General features: G+C 36.2%; 1 protein-coding gene across 1 annotated transcript; it reads right to left on the bottom strand.

Moving 5' to 3' along the window:
- Window positions 1–605: 605 nt before the first annotated feature.
- tbpl1 (TBP-like 1) lies at window positions 606–4,802 on the bottom strand. The gene is made up of 7 exons (XM_082144609.1): window positions 4,588–4,802; window positions 3,695–3,897; window positions 3,053–3,135; window positions 2,852–2,915; window positions 2,655–2,758; window positions 2,054–2,148; window positions 606–1,291 (listed from the first exon to the last, which is right to left on the bottom strand). The coding sequence occupies exons 2-7, from the start codon at window positions 3,827–3,829 to the stop codon at window positions 1,212–1,214; spliced, it is 561 nt and encodes a 186-aa protein (XP_082000735.1). The 5' UTR covers window positions 3,830–3,897; window positions 4,588–4,802; the 3' UTR covers window positions 606–1,211.
- Window positions 4,803–12,710: the final 7,908 nt, after the last annotated feature.

Below are 12,710 nucleotides of genomic sequence, written 5' to 3' on the forward strand. Positions count from 1 at the left end.
GCATGTAAATATAGTTACGATGGTAGCAATTTAATTAATTTTTTTCAGAACTAGTGAGTTAAGTAAATCAGTTGAAACACTTGTTGGGCAACTATATGAGGGATGATGCTTTTCAGTAAGTTGTACTGATGTTTATTCATGTTTTTTCAGACTATAACTGTAAAAAAATGATATGATCAATAAGTTATGACATGTTTTTTAACCCATCAAAATAAGTTAAGCAATTTTCAACTTTTTTAATAAGTTATACAAGAATCAACAAATTTTTTAAAAGTCGGTTTAATGTCATTTAAGTTGAAATGTCTGAAACATCCCCAAAAAAATGTGTTGCTTATAATCACGTTTTATACGGCCTTTGCGACTTTCGAGTGATTTCCATGTCACAGAGATAAAATATGAACAGGCCTAACTGTGCTAATTGTGAGGAAAATCTGCAGAATGGATATAAACATAAAATGAAACCATAATCAAATTTACAAGTTACTAAAACAATTAGCAGTAGATATGCAGGACTTTGTGAATGACCTGTGGGCTTAAATATGAGTAATGCTGGTATATTCCTCTTGAGAAGACACAGACACACAAAAATGAGTGACAATAATGACTTAATATAGGGGTTATTTTTTATTTTGTTTATTATAAAATACAAAAGTTTTCACATATTACATAAACATATGGACCAAAGATTCCTTAACAACCCAGAGTGTTCTTGTCCACAGCATACAACAGATATACATCTCCTGCTGTTTAAATGTGAAGTGTTTGCCCTTTAACCTCTTGCTTCTGACTTAAAGTATCATTAAATGAGCCGTGAAGACATCGCTAGAATCAATTTAGTTAAAATTTCCAAGAAGTTTCAGTAAAATGTAATCTTTAAAAGTCACTGCCTGCCAGTTTTTACTTTGGTGTCCATGCATTATAATACAGTTAATTCAAGTGTTTATAACTACACAATGCCAGCAACACAATGTCAATGCACTAATGGTCCTCTTCTGAGTTTTAAGAGGTCGTCTGTAATTTGTCATGGGGTCAGAACACCAGTCAACGTTCAAAGGCATGACTCTGAAAACACACGACCTAGACCCGCTTGGACGTGAAATGGCAAAAGCTGCCTTGGAGACACATACAGTACAACAGTTACAAGCCTTAAAACATTCAATGATAAGGTGCTTTTAATTTCAAACCGGTGCCTACGTGTGTGTGTGTGTGGTTTATGACAGTGTTTTTCGACACTCAAACAGAAGAGGATAAATCTGCTCCACGGCAGATGCCACAGTCTGCACATTTGGTCCTAGAGAGAGGGAAAATGGTCATTAACAATAACATCCAACATTAGTTCAGCTCGTCTTTATGCTAAACACAAGATTCTTGAAATAAAGATTTTCTTAGAAAGCAAGTGGTCACATCACAATCTAAATTGTATAAATGTTAACATGAAAAAAATCATGAAATTATTCTTAAATGCCAAACACCAATTTGAAAGAACTCAAACAATGCAAAAAATATTAATAACTAAAAAATACAAAATAAAAATAAAGTTTTTTAAATTACAAACTCTTAAGTACATGGAAGCTGAACTGTTTTTATAAATATTAAGATAATATATTATTATTAAGTAAAAAATCTTATAAATAAATTAAATGTAGCTGAAAATATCATTTAAATGATACTTTCTGCGCTTATAACAACATTTAGTCTCTTGTGAATAAACACATTTACTCAAGACTCCAGAGCCTCATTGTAGCTCACAGCATTATGTTTGCTCATTCTCAGACCTTCACAGTCTGCATAGCATGAATCCTGCGGGCTGTCTTTAATATAATGTGGCTAAATAATCTAGGAATAATCCTTCAAATATGTGACTAATGCAATAATCTGTGTGAAAAGGCACTGAAAAGGTGAGAATTCACTGAGAAGGCGTTACATACTGAGGGCTGGCATTGTATTTAAAAGGATCTTCAGCTGTCTAGATTTTTTTTGCAGTACATTCCAGACAAAACCCTGATTACGGTAGATAATATAATACTGAGTGAAAGGTGTGTGAGTGATTTACCTGTAACAGTGATACTGCCTGTGGAAAACACCTGCACTGTACTCCTGAGGTTTTTGATTCTGTATGTCGCAGCAGGATGGATCTCGGGTTCATAGCTAAAAATACATACAGACACAAACATAGTGATGAGAGCCCTGCAATCCAGCTGCAGGAGAACATGTGAGATCGCTCAATGCCGCCGCATACACCATTTCACCACTAGAGAGCACTGTTCCCTTTTTTAGACTCTTAAGGTTCCTTTTAAAGCTGGTGTTAACATCCATCTCTCGTGATCTGATCGCAAGTGGTCAGAGGAGGCACATTAATGTTCACAGCTGGTATTAACATACATCTCAAATGTGTCTCCTGTGACCACTTGTGACTGAATTTTATAGAGAGGAAGGTCTCCAATTTCATCACTACTTTCATCACTTATGGTTTAAACCTGTATTTTGCACTGACCATTTGTCAGTTCAGCCCAAAACAGATGTTAATATCAAATCAACAGGCATATGTCTAAGAAGCCAGTCTGTTGACTCTAATACTGACTATTAAAAAACATGGGTATTATGATCAATTGTATGTGTACTGTGTAGATGGAGAACACCCTGGGAGGTCTTACCTGGCAATGGGCCGATTATTTTTAGTGAACTCAATGAGACGGATTTGAAAAGGCAGGGAGCACACAGCCAGCACATTGACAACCTTAAACTCCGAGAACCTCACCTGCAGATGAGAAAATACATTTTTAATCATCATTCAGAAGATCTAGAAAGCAGTTTACAACATTTTCAAGTAGCTATTAATCCATTTAGACACCTTGAATCCAATCTTCTGCAGACAGCGGGCCAAACGGCGAGCACCCAGTTTGGCTTCCTCCTCACTAAACAGAAACAAACATGCAAGAAATTTACCAACTCACCAAACAAACAGTCTCTTAGAAGACAACTGCAATTTTAGAAGTAGCACAAACAACTCTTCCAGCAGTTCTGAGAATTGAAAAGGAGATTTTATTGGGACCTTGTTGCTCCAGTGCAAATAATTTTCCCTGATGACCATATAGAGGCAGTGATCCGTGGTTTTCGCAGCTTCATCAGGACTTTCTGGAAAAACATCCACAGAACATAAGCAACAACAAGTGTTAATGATTGGCCATATCCTGATTAATACTGCTGATACTGACAATCTCAGGCAAAGGGTGAAAACAACGTTGATGCCACTTTCCATAAATTGTGTACATGCTAGTGTCCTATTACAACTTTAGAGGAACAAAATTTATGTTTTTGTAGTTATGCAAAACTACTAGTCTAGACATGTTAAAACTATTACGTAACAGAACAGACATGATAGTCTTCAAAGAAAAAAATAACAACAACAAGTAGGACTCTTCTTACGGCATGGCATCTCATTCTGTTATTCAATTTTTACACAAATTGTTACTTTAACCGTATTGTTCATCAAGCACAATTCATCTCTATTACCTATTCAAAGAAAAATTCTCAAACAAACATTTTGTCTTTAATTTAAGGGAAAACATCTCATGTTGGCAAGAAGGTAAATGACTATTTGATGAACAAAAATGGTTTCAGGCCCTGTTAACGTGGTTACTAATGGTTCCATGCTAATGTATGTGATCTTAAACATCTGACTGTCTTGACTTACTCCCAATTCAGGCTTGTAGATGACATTAGTTCCCTCTAGGCCGATGGTACGCAGGTTTAGATGGCACCTGGTTCTGAAGACAGATACGACATTGGTAATGATGATATCAAGCGCCACATCGTTACTGGGTTCCATGGAGCCGCTGTAGATGTTTTAGGCTCGACAACCCCTTTACAGATGCATGTCACGTTACAAAACACAACCTGCAGAACACATAAACATGTTGTTATTCATTACATGTAGAATTTAGCTGAATCTAACTTATGAAGTTACATGTCTTAGATGGCGGTAACCAAAGGCTTCTAGGTTTAAAACCCACAATAGGTGGTGATTCATTAACTAAGACCATTGTACCCAAAACAAAGGCACTTAACCACAGCTTTTCCATGGGGAATGATCCCTGTAATAAATACACTATGAGTCACTTTGGATAAAAAACATCTGTTAGTATATGCACTAAAGTGGAAAAGGGAACCATGCAAATTTAGCTGCCTACTTAATGCAAATCAGCCAATTAGTTTACATCTTCAACTTTATTTTTTAATGTAAAATTAAGGTGCCCACAAAGCACTGGCACGGAGATCACATGACAAAACAATACGCCATGCCATGGTCATATTTTTTTTATCTCAGCACCATTTATTCCTTCATTCAATAAACACATTTATACAAAGCAACGCATGCAATTCATCAGTAGGAGACAATAACATTAAACGTGGATGCTAGCTGTTTCAGCTCAAAGAGTAAATAACAGAGCAGCGCTGTTGGAAATAAAACATTGTAGATTAATATCCACGCGAAAGTGATTATTAATAAGGTTTAACAACACGGAGAGTTTTAGTTAATTGCTAAATAAATAGCAAACACATTAAGCTAATAAAACTTTCACTTACTTGAGTGATATTGGGCGCTAAAATGGTGTGTCCGAGAAAATGTTCAGCTATAATGTGGTAAAACGTTTTTAAAACAATTATATGACTGTTTAAAAATCTATATTAATAAAATGAATGGTTGGGGAAAGCACCAAAAGTAAACAAAAGCGTCAACACACATACAACAGTCAACCGGCGATTGTTGTCAAGGATGCCTTAGTTCCTGCGTGAGATGAGAAACTGTCGATTTCACACGCTACAGCGCCTCCAAACGGATGGGAGGAGAACAGCGACATTATTTAAAAGTATGTAGATACATTTCTTACATTACTCACAGACTATTTATGAACATAAACATTATTTTGTGCCAATAGTAGAGTTTAAATATTTTAAAGCTTTATCATGTTATTGAATTTAATACATAAATTCAAAGGGTTAAAATACCCCCCTCTTAAAGGGATAGTTCACCCAAATATGAAAATTCTGTCATTCACTTAACTCCAAGTTGTTCCAAACCTGTATGAGTTTCTTTCTTCTGCTGAACACAAACAAAGATGTTTTGAAGAATGTCGTAACTAAACAGTTGATGGACTCCATTGTCTTCCATAGTATTTTTTTTCCCCCATATGGAAGTCAATGGGTTCCATCAACTGTTTAGTTATCCATATTCTTTCAAATATCTTCTTTTGTTTTCAGCAGAAGAGAGAAACTCATACAGGTTTGGAACAACTTGAGGGTTAGTAAACGATGACTGAATAAAACATTTTGGGTGAACTATCCCTTTAATTGTGAGACATGTGACAAAATGTATCAAACTTTATCCGCTGTTAGCTTTTTAAATAGCAACATTTCCACCAGAACTTAATTATTTCAAATTTAATTCATTTGATAGATTCAAAATTAATACATTAGAAAATAGATTACAATAAACAAAATAAATTGTATCTTTAAAAAACTTTACTTATATGTCCTAAACTAAAACGATAAAACAAAGAGATTTTTAATAACATTTTTAAATAAGCTTTCATGTTTTGTCAGTATGTTTTGTCCAGATATACTTTATTTCTTTTTTAAATCAGGCAATATCAAAGTCCGCCTTCATTCTAAGGGTCCTCTTTCCATTTAACCTGCTGTTCAACACATCAACACCACCACCACAAAGAAACAGGTGACTTTTATAGTTAAATTTTTTTTATATAATTTTAAGTTTCTGTGCTTATTTTCATAGTCACAATCTTTATGTCAATTCCATCATGCTGTTTTTATAATTACTACAAAATATAAAAATCGTTTGACACTTTTTTGAATCTGACGTTGTTGAACCATATTAAGTGATAGACAATGAGAAACACATTTTGTAAAGAATTGAAAGAGTTTGCACCCCAACATATGTGAATTCCTTTGAACATGTTGAACTAATGAATCCAAAATAATTGCTTGATACATAAACACTCTCTTACTGTCTTCTCTATACTTAGTGACAATTTTACATTGGACATCTGTCCTTGAGCCCGAAAGAATCGTCCAGCATTGCATTGTGTCCGACACCCTTTTTTTCTGAGATATTATTCACAGCTTTCCACTGCTGTGTTTATTTTGTCCTGTCTCAGGTCCAGGTTTAAGGGGGTCAGCAGCTTTTGTCTGAAGTGGACACATCTGGACAGAATGCATTTTTAGCGTTTTTTTTTTTTTTTTTTTTTCTGGAAAGGTAACCGCAGAATTGAAGTAGCCACTCTGGCATGACTAGGAGAAAAGGATATAACTAAGGGTTTTCAGCTGTCAGTGCTTTTAATGAATGAACTCTTGACACCTATATTACACGCTGAACCAACCTCAGATAAAGTCTTGATTTATACGATAGCCTACGATGCTATCAGTAAGGTCCCTGGAAGAAATGCGATTTTACTTTCATCCGTCCCTGTTTTTTCATTCCAACGTGTTTACAGAGCCATTCTGATTTTACTAATTTGGGCTCGCTTGAACTCTAAGACCCTTGACTCCAAGTCCAAACTGGATGTTTCCCAAGCAAAACAGCACAATAGCTTCAGAGTGATTCAGTGATGTTGTTTGGTTCCTCCTTGGTTACCAGATAGGCTTTGTGAAATCTCAAGGGCCTCTCTGGCAGAAATATACTGAAGTAAATAAAATAAATTGTGTGTGGAAAGCCCTGTAGAGATGTCCAGAGCTGTTTACTATAAAGCCTGAGATTTAAAGCAGGTTACGGCAGTGTCAGACCACAAGCGATGTCCACCGCGCCCCCTGCCGCACCGCAACTTCAGAGACTTAAGTGTGTTTATAGACTATAAAATAGACTTTAGCATCATTGAAATTCTCTTCCTGAGAGAAATAATGCACTGTTCATTAAGATAGAAGATACATAAACAGACAGAACAGGCAGAGTAAACACATTCTCCATCACTCCCTTGCTCTTCCGTGAGCCCGACCACCAAGATCCTCTCGGATCTTCTGTCCTCCTATCCGCTCATCTTTTGGATGGGAAAAAAACAAAACAGCCGTGGCTTTTACTCCAGTCGATTCGAGAACCATCATTCTTGTTTACTGTGCTGGAGGTCAGAAAAAGGAAGTGCTATCGCTGTTATCTCCTCTGCCAAACAGCATAAACAAGGCTCACTGGCTTAAAACCAGCATCATGCACCATTTGCATATTGTGCTAGTAAAGAGGACGTTCACGATCGCTCAGAACTCGGGTCGGAGGTTAAGAAAGGGTCGGATCCGTTGGAAAGTGTTTGGGGTTAGATGAGGGGCATTGGACGGCGTACGCTTGCAGGAGGATGTGAGTTCTGGAACCCTTTAGAACCCTTGTAAAAGTAAAATCAAACGCATCTGGGCGACTCTTTGTCTAGTTTGAAGACAGAGACGCTGAAACGCCATGTCATATTAAACATTGTTTGTGCGGTTGGATGTGCTGCTGAGGTAATGAGGGTGATTTGTAAACAAGGAGGGGTGGAGCATGACCTCCACTCTGTGTTTACATTGGGCAGAAAACACAGGAACCAAACACTGGGATTGTTGAGCTACAGTAATGCATTCTGGGTAATGATATGCGTTGGGAAGCTGCCATCTCAGATATTCTCTTCTTTACAAATGAAAATGCTTTTGGCTTTGTTTTTACAGCTTTATCTCAAGGGCTTTCAGGTAAATAAATGAAGTAATGTGCATAAAACCACTTACAGTAATCAGGTCTTCCTTAGGCCACCATAACAGGGATAGGCGTAGAGCAGTTTGACAGATCAAGTGGGTGAAGGTCAACCAGTAACGTGAAGTTAACATGAGGCTAGTCAGATACTTATTGTACAGTGACTGTACTTTTGGGTAGAATTTTATTTAATTTCATTTAGAATTTTATTTTATTTATGTTTTGGTTTTTATTTTAGTCTATTTTATTTTATTATATATATATATATATATATATATATATATATATATATATATAATTTATTTATTTATTATTTTTATTTATCTATCTTTTTTTTTTTTTTTGCCCATACTTTACCCCAAACTGAATTCAAAAACCTTTGTAGCAAATGTAAAAAAAAAAAAAAAAAAAATGTTGACAGGCAAACAAGTAAAAGAGCATTTGTGATAAACCTGAGCATTACAACACATTTTTCTTTACATTTTTTTAATTTCATTTGTAATAAAACATTTTTTCAAATGTTTGATAATTTCCTACTAGCCTACATTTTACCCGTTGATTTTGTGCAAATATATACAGTACACTATAAGTCAGCCAAAATGTGATGTTTCCTGATAGCTTTTAAATAAGAAGGAATTTATGGAAAAACATCCCATGCAGCTTTGTGAAAAATTGTCCCATAAAATCATAGAGAGCGAGACTTCTCAGATCTCTGCATCTTTATCACATCTGACAATGTAGAAAAGAGAACCATCTGAGCTGGAAGACAGTGCAGGACAAAGTGAGATACAAAAAAAAAGAAAGAGAAAGAAACACACACCTGCTGTATGCACTGGTTTATTTTCTACAAGTGATTTAAAGTCAGTAGATTTATGCACACTAGAGTGTCTGGTGTTTCAGCACTAAGCCATAAAAAGAGAGCAGACATTGTGTGTGTGTGTGTGTGTGTGTGTGTGTGTGTGTGTGTGTGTGTGTGTGTGTGTGTGTGTGTGTGTGTGTGTGTGTGTGTGTGTGTGTGTGTGTGTGTGTGTGTGTGTGTGTGATAGAACAGACTCCGTCTCAGCCATAAACACAGTTCTGGGAACTTTCATATGTTTACATCATCCATTCATACCAGCTAAATCACACAAGTTCACAAGTCAGACGATAAATGCTGTGTTCACTTCAATTCAGTCATTTGCATAAAAATCTATTTAATTTAAATCCCAAAATATTTACATGCTTACAAAATGTTTATTTAAAAAAAAAAAAGTAAAATAAATGCTTTTTTTTTTTTTTTTTTTTTCACCAAATAGAATTGGCAAAATAATGATTTGGTTTTCAAACAGGTTTCTGCCATTGGTTGACCGAACAGATGGTACCGCCCCAAACTCACGCCATTGGTTGAGCCAATGTAGTTGGCCTTGTTGGGATGTTCAAAACAAACAGAGCAATGTTTTTATAGCACCACAATGTTTACACTTTTCAGGATATCGGCCTATAAATTGCTTACTTATAGTTGTCTAGCCATATTAAGTGCAAAGAAGACAGTGTTTTAACACTGATAATTATTAAATATTTATTAGGCTATTTTCGAAGATGGAGACACTCACCTGCACTGCAAATATTTGCCCCTGCCACCGCTTCTCTGCATTTCTTCTAAATTCCCATTAGCAGGAAGTTCAGGCCTGGCACAGGTGGGGATGGAGGGGAAGAGGTCCGCTGATTTCCATGGAGATGAAGTGCTTGGGTGTGGTGCTGTGGATGTGTTTGGACTGAGCAAGAAAGGCAGAGAAGATGTGTTTATAAAGACTAGCCTCTCTCATCACAAACACCTCTCTCTTCTTCTCTCTGCCTCTCTATCTTTCTCTCATCCTCTCCTTGAGATAAATAAACTGATAAAAAAGCGAGGGGGAAAGGCCATGACGTCAGTCTGGCCCCTAAAACTGTGAGTGATGTCACAGCTCTCCCTGACCTCTGCTGTCACTCAGGCTGGAGTGTTTTATGTGAGGGCTTCTCGTCTGAGTTCAACCGCTCAAAAAATAACAAAGCTGGATGAACTAAATGTTCTACATCTTGCGCAGTGGAACTAAACATGAGTTTGTGCCACGTAGACGCATTGCAATGTGACTACAGCGTTAAGGTTCTGTGTGTGTGGATTTCCCCAAACTCGTGACCGTTTGCATAATCATAATGCATAATAATATTTAGATACAAAACAACTTTGCATAAATATAATGGCATAAATAACAATAACATTTTGTTATTATTGGCAAAATATTCATAATGGCTTATGTTTTTTTCTTTAATGATCATGTAGATATTATTGTGTCAATTGTGCAATTAATTAAAAATTGGTTCTACATATTGGTTATGAAACACTTAAACGTTAGACGTTAATCATGTGTTAATCATTTTGATAATGTACATTCACAATGTACATAACAACCTATGTTCTTTTTTTTGTTAAATGAAATTAATATATTCTGCAAGGACGCATTAAATTGATCAAAAGTGACTTTTACTTCACCATTTTTATTTCAAATAAATGCTGTTCTTTTCTATTCATCAGAGAATCCTAAAAATAAATGTTTCCATGAAAATATTAAGCAGCACAACTGTTTTAACATCGATATTAATAAATGTTTCTTGAGCATCAAATCAGTATATTAGAATGATTTCTGAAACATCATGTGACACTGAAGACTGGAGTAACGATGCTGAAAATTCAGCTTCACAGGAATAAATTACATTTTAAAATATATTATAAAATGCACATATAAATAAAATATATTATTTAAATATTAATTAAATATTTTGATAATATTTCTCAAAGTTACTGCTGAATTTGCAGCCTTGGTGAGCATAAGGTACCTTTTTTTTAATATTATTATTATAAAAAAATCGTACCGACCCCAAATTTTTGACCGGTAGTGTATTTCCATAACTTTGATTGGACAGTAGCCTACAGCACAAATGTGAAAAGGTCTGTGACTGTACAAAGTTTATGATTGCTTGTTTTTTGCTAAGTAACTCGCAGTAACATTCTAGCACATCCTTGTTTTACACTGTTAACCCTGTTGGGAACCCAGGGTTAAAAGCGGTGTTTACCCTGTACCAACCCTGGTCTTTATTTAAATGTTCACCCTGGGTTAAATGTAGTGTGAAAAATGTTTGTGTGTACAGATTGCGATTAAGCACTCTGAAGAAGAGTGATGACTGTATTTAGCAGAAGTGTGTACGTGCCCAGTATGCAACATCTGCTTTAGTCACTATATTTAAGATAGATAGGTTAGATGGTTTGTATGTCATGACATAATACAAAGTTGCTATAAGTGACCATCATCAAGTGTTCTCTCTGGCAGGGATTGTACAAGATGTTGTATTCTTTGTACTGGAAGTACAAAAATATCAGAGGTCTGATTACCCCCAGTGAGTGACTGAGGAGGTAAGACAGTATAGATAAGAAGGTGAATGACTGTTTGACCTCAGACACATACGTCACTGTCTGCTGTGGTAAAGTGCACATGTAATGAGAGTGTGTTGTGTTTTAAGGGGGTTGTGTATTGGAGTTTTTTTCTTTTTTTATCCATGCAATTAGAATTCAATTTATAATGAATGCTGGTGATACTTGGTTCATTTCTGAAAGATCATTTTTTTGGTCTCTGTTCAAGTTTACGACCTTTATCCTCTCTCTGTGTGTTTGTTTATGTGTGTTGTATTTGTGTGTGTGTGTGTGTTTGTGTGCGTGTGCGTGCGCACGCGCATATTTCAATGTTGGTCTGTGGGAGTCAGCCAAAGGCTGGACTGTTTTAGGAAAAGTATTCTTAGAAAAGAATTCTTCATCATTGTCATGGCAGCCCTCATTAGAAACCATAACGATCCTGAGCATAACGAACATAACGGTCAGATGACACAACAATTCACCTCTTAGATCTGAGGATGTTATTAAAATTCAAAACCATAACCAATAAAAATCTGTCAAATATGTGACTGACCCCTGCAGAGATTAATCATCAGACTCATTCACATGAGAGTTATATTTCTCCTCTTGAGTTTCATATCCTGTTACAATGCGTGGGTGACTAGATGAGTTCAGCAACCCTCAGCTCTCTCTCTTTCTCTCTCTGTGTATTTGCAAGCATTTGCTAGGTGTCACAGCATAGTATTACATCACTGTATGCGTGTTTTTATATATATAACACACATACATATATATGACGACTCTCTGAGTGTTTGGCATGGTAATGGGTATGATGACAATGTTGAAATGTTTGGTCTTGGCGGAATTGATCTGCTTCTGCTGCTGTTATTGCTGCTGCTGTAGAGTAAGTAAAGACTTTGCTACTGCCATTACAACACGCTGCTGTGAGCAAGTAAGACATGCTGCTGCTGATCAATATAGCGTACATGAATTACCCGTAGCAGATCTATACAGGTGGAGCATTTCTGAAAGCACCCTGCACTGCTACAGTAAATGCTACCCATGTATTTGAAGGTTGAGCAGCGAGCTCATTGGCTACTGATACAGCAGGAACCAATCAGCTGTGCCCTATAGATAACGATGTGATTACAAGCAGGTTGAGTTGAGTCGAGCAATTACCCTTCACCATCTAGAGTTTCATGACAGAATTTCTTTTTCTTTTTCTGATGAGCCATCATTTTGACGAGTAACAGGTGAAGCGAATATCGTTGATTGTCTCCTAACAAGGCCACATAGATTAGATGGTAAACAAACAATCAGTAATCATAATCAACGTGTTGGATGCAGGAGAAAAGGCCAGGAATAAAGATCTGAGTGACTTTGACAAGGGCCAGATTGTTATGGCAGTGTGTGTGTGTGTGTGTTTATAAGCCTGTAATAAAATGTATTTACACTGATACTGTAGAACAGTCCATATATGTATGCTGTAATGCAAAGGTTTGCATTTGTTTGTATATCTAAATGTCAAAGAAATGTATCTGTATTTTGGTGTACAGTATTTGAATAATGTCAGTAACTGCATAG

The sequence above is a fragment of the Leuciscus leuciscus genome (genome assembly GCF_965113295.1).
Source record: "Leuciscus leuciscus genome assembly, chromosome: 18".
Classification (NCBI taxonomy): Eukaryota; Metazoa; Chordata; class Actinopteri; order Cypriniformes; family Leuciscidae; genus Leuciscus; species Leuciscus leuciscus.

Excerpts from the sequence above, each read along its gene's own strand:
- tbpl1 (XM_082144609.1), bottom strand. The coding sequence starts at position 3,829 with ATGGAACCCAGTAACGATGTGGCGCTTGATATCATCATTACCAATGTC. Across the intron at positions 2,759-2,851 it reads TGCAGAAGATTGGATTCAAG|GTGAGGTTCTCGGAGTTTAA; the intron begins GTGTCTAAATGG and ends TCTCATCTGCAG. Across the intron at positions 2,149-2,654 it reads AATAATCGGCCCATTGCCAG|CTATGAACCCGAGATCCATC; the intron begins GTAAGACCTCCC and ends ATGTATTTTTAG.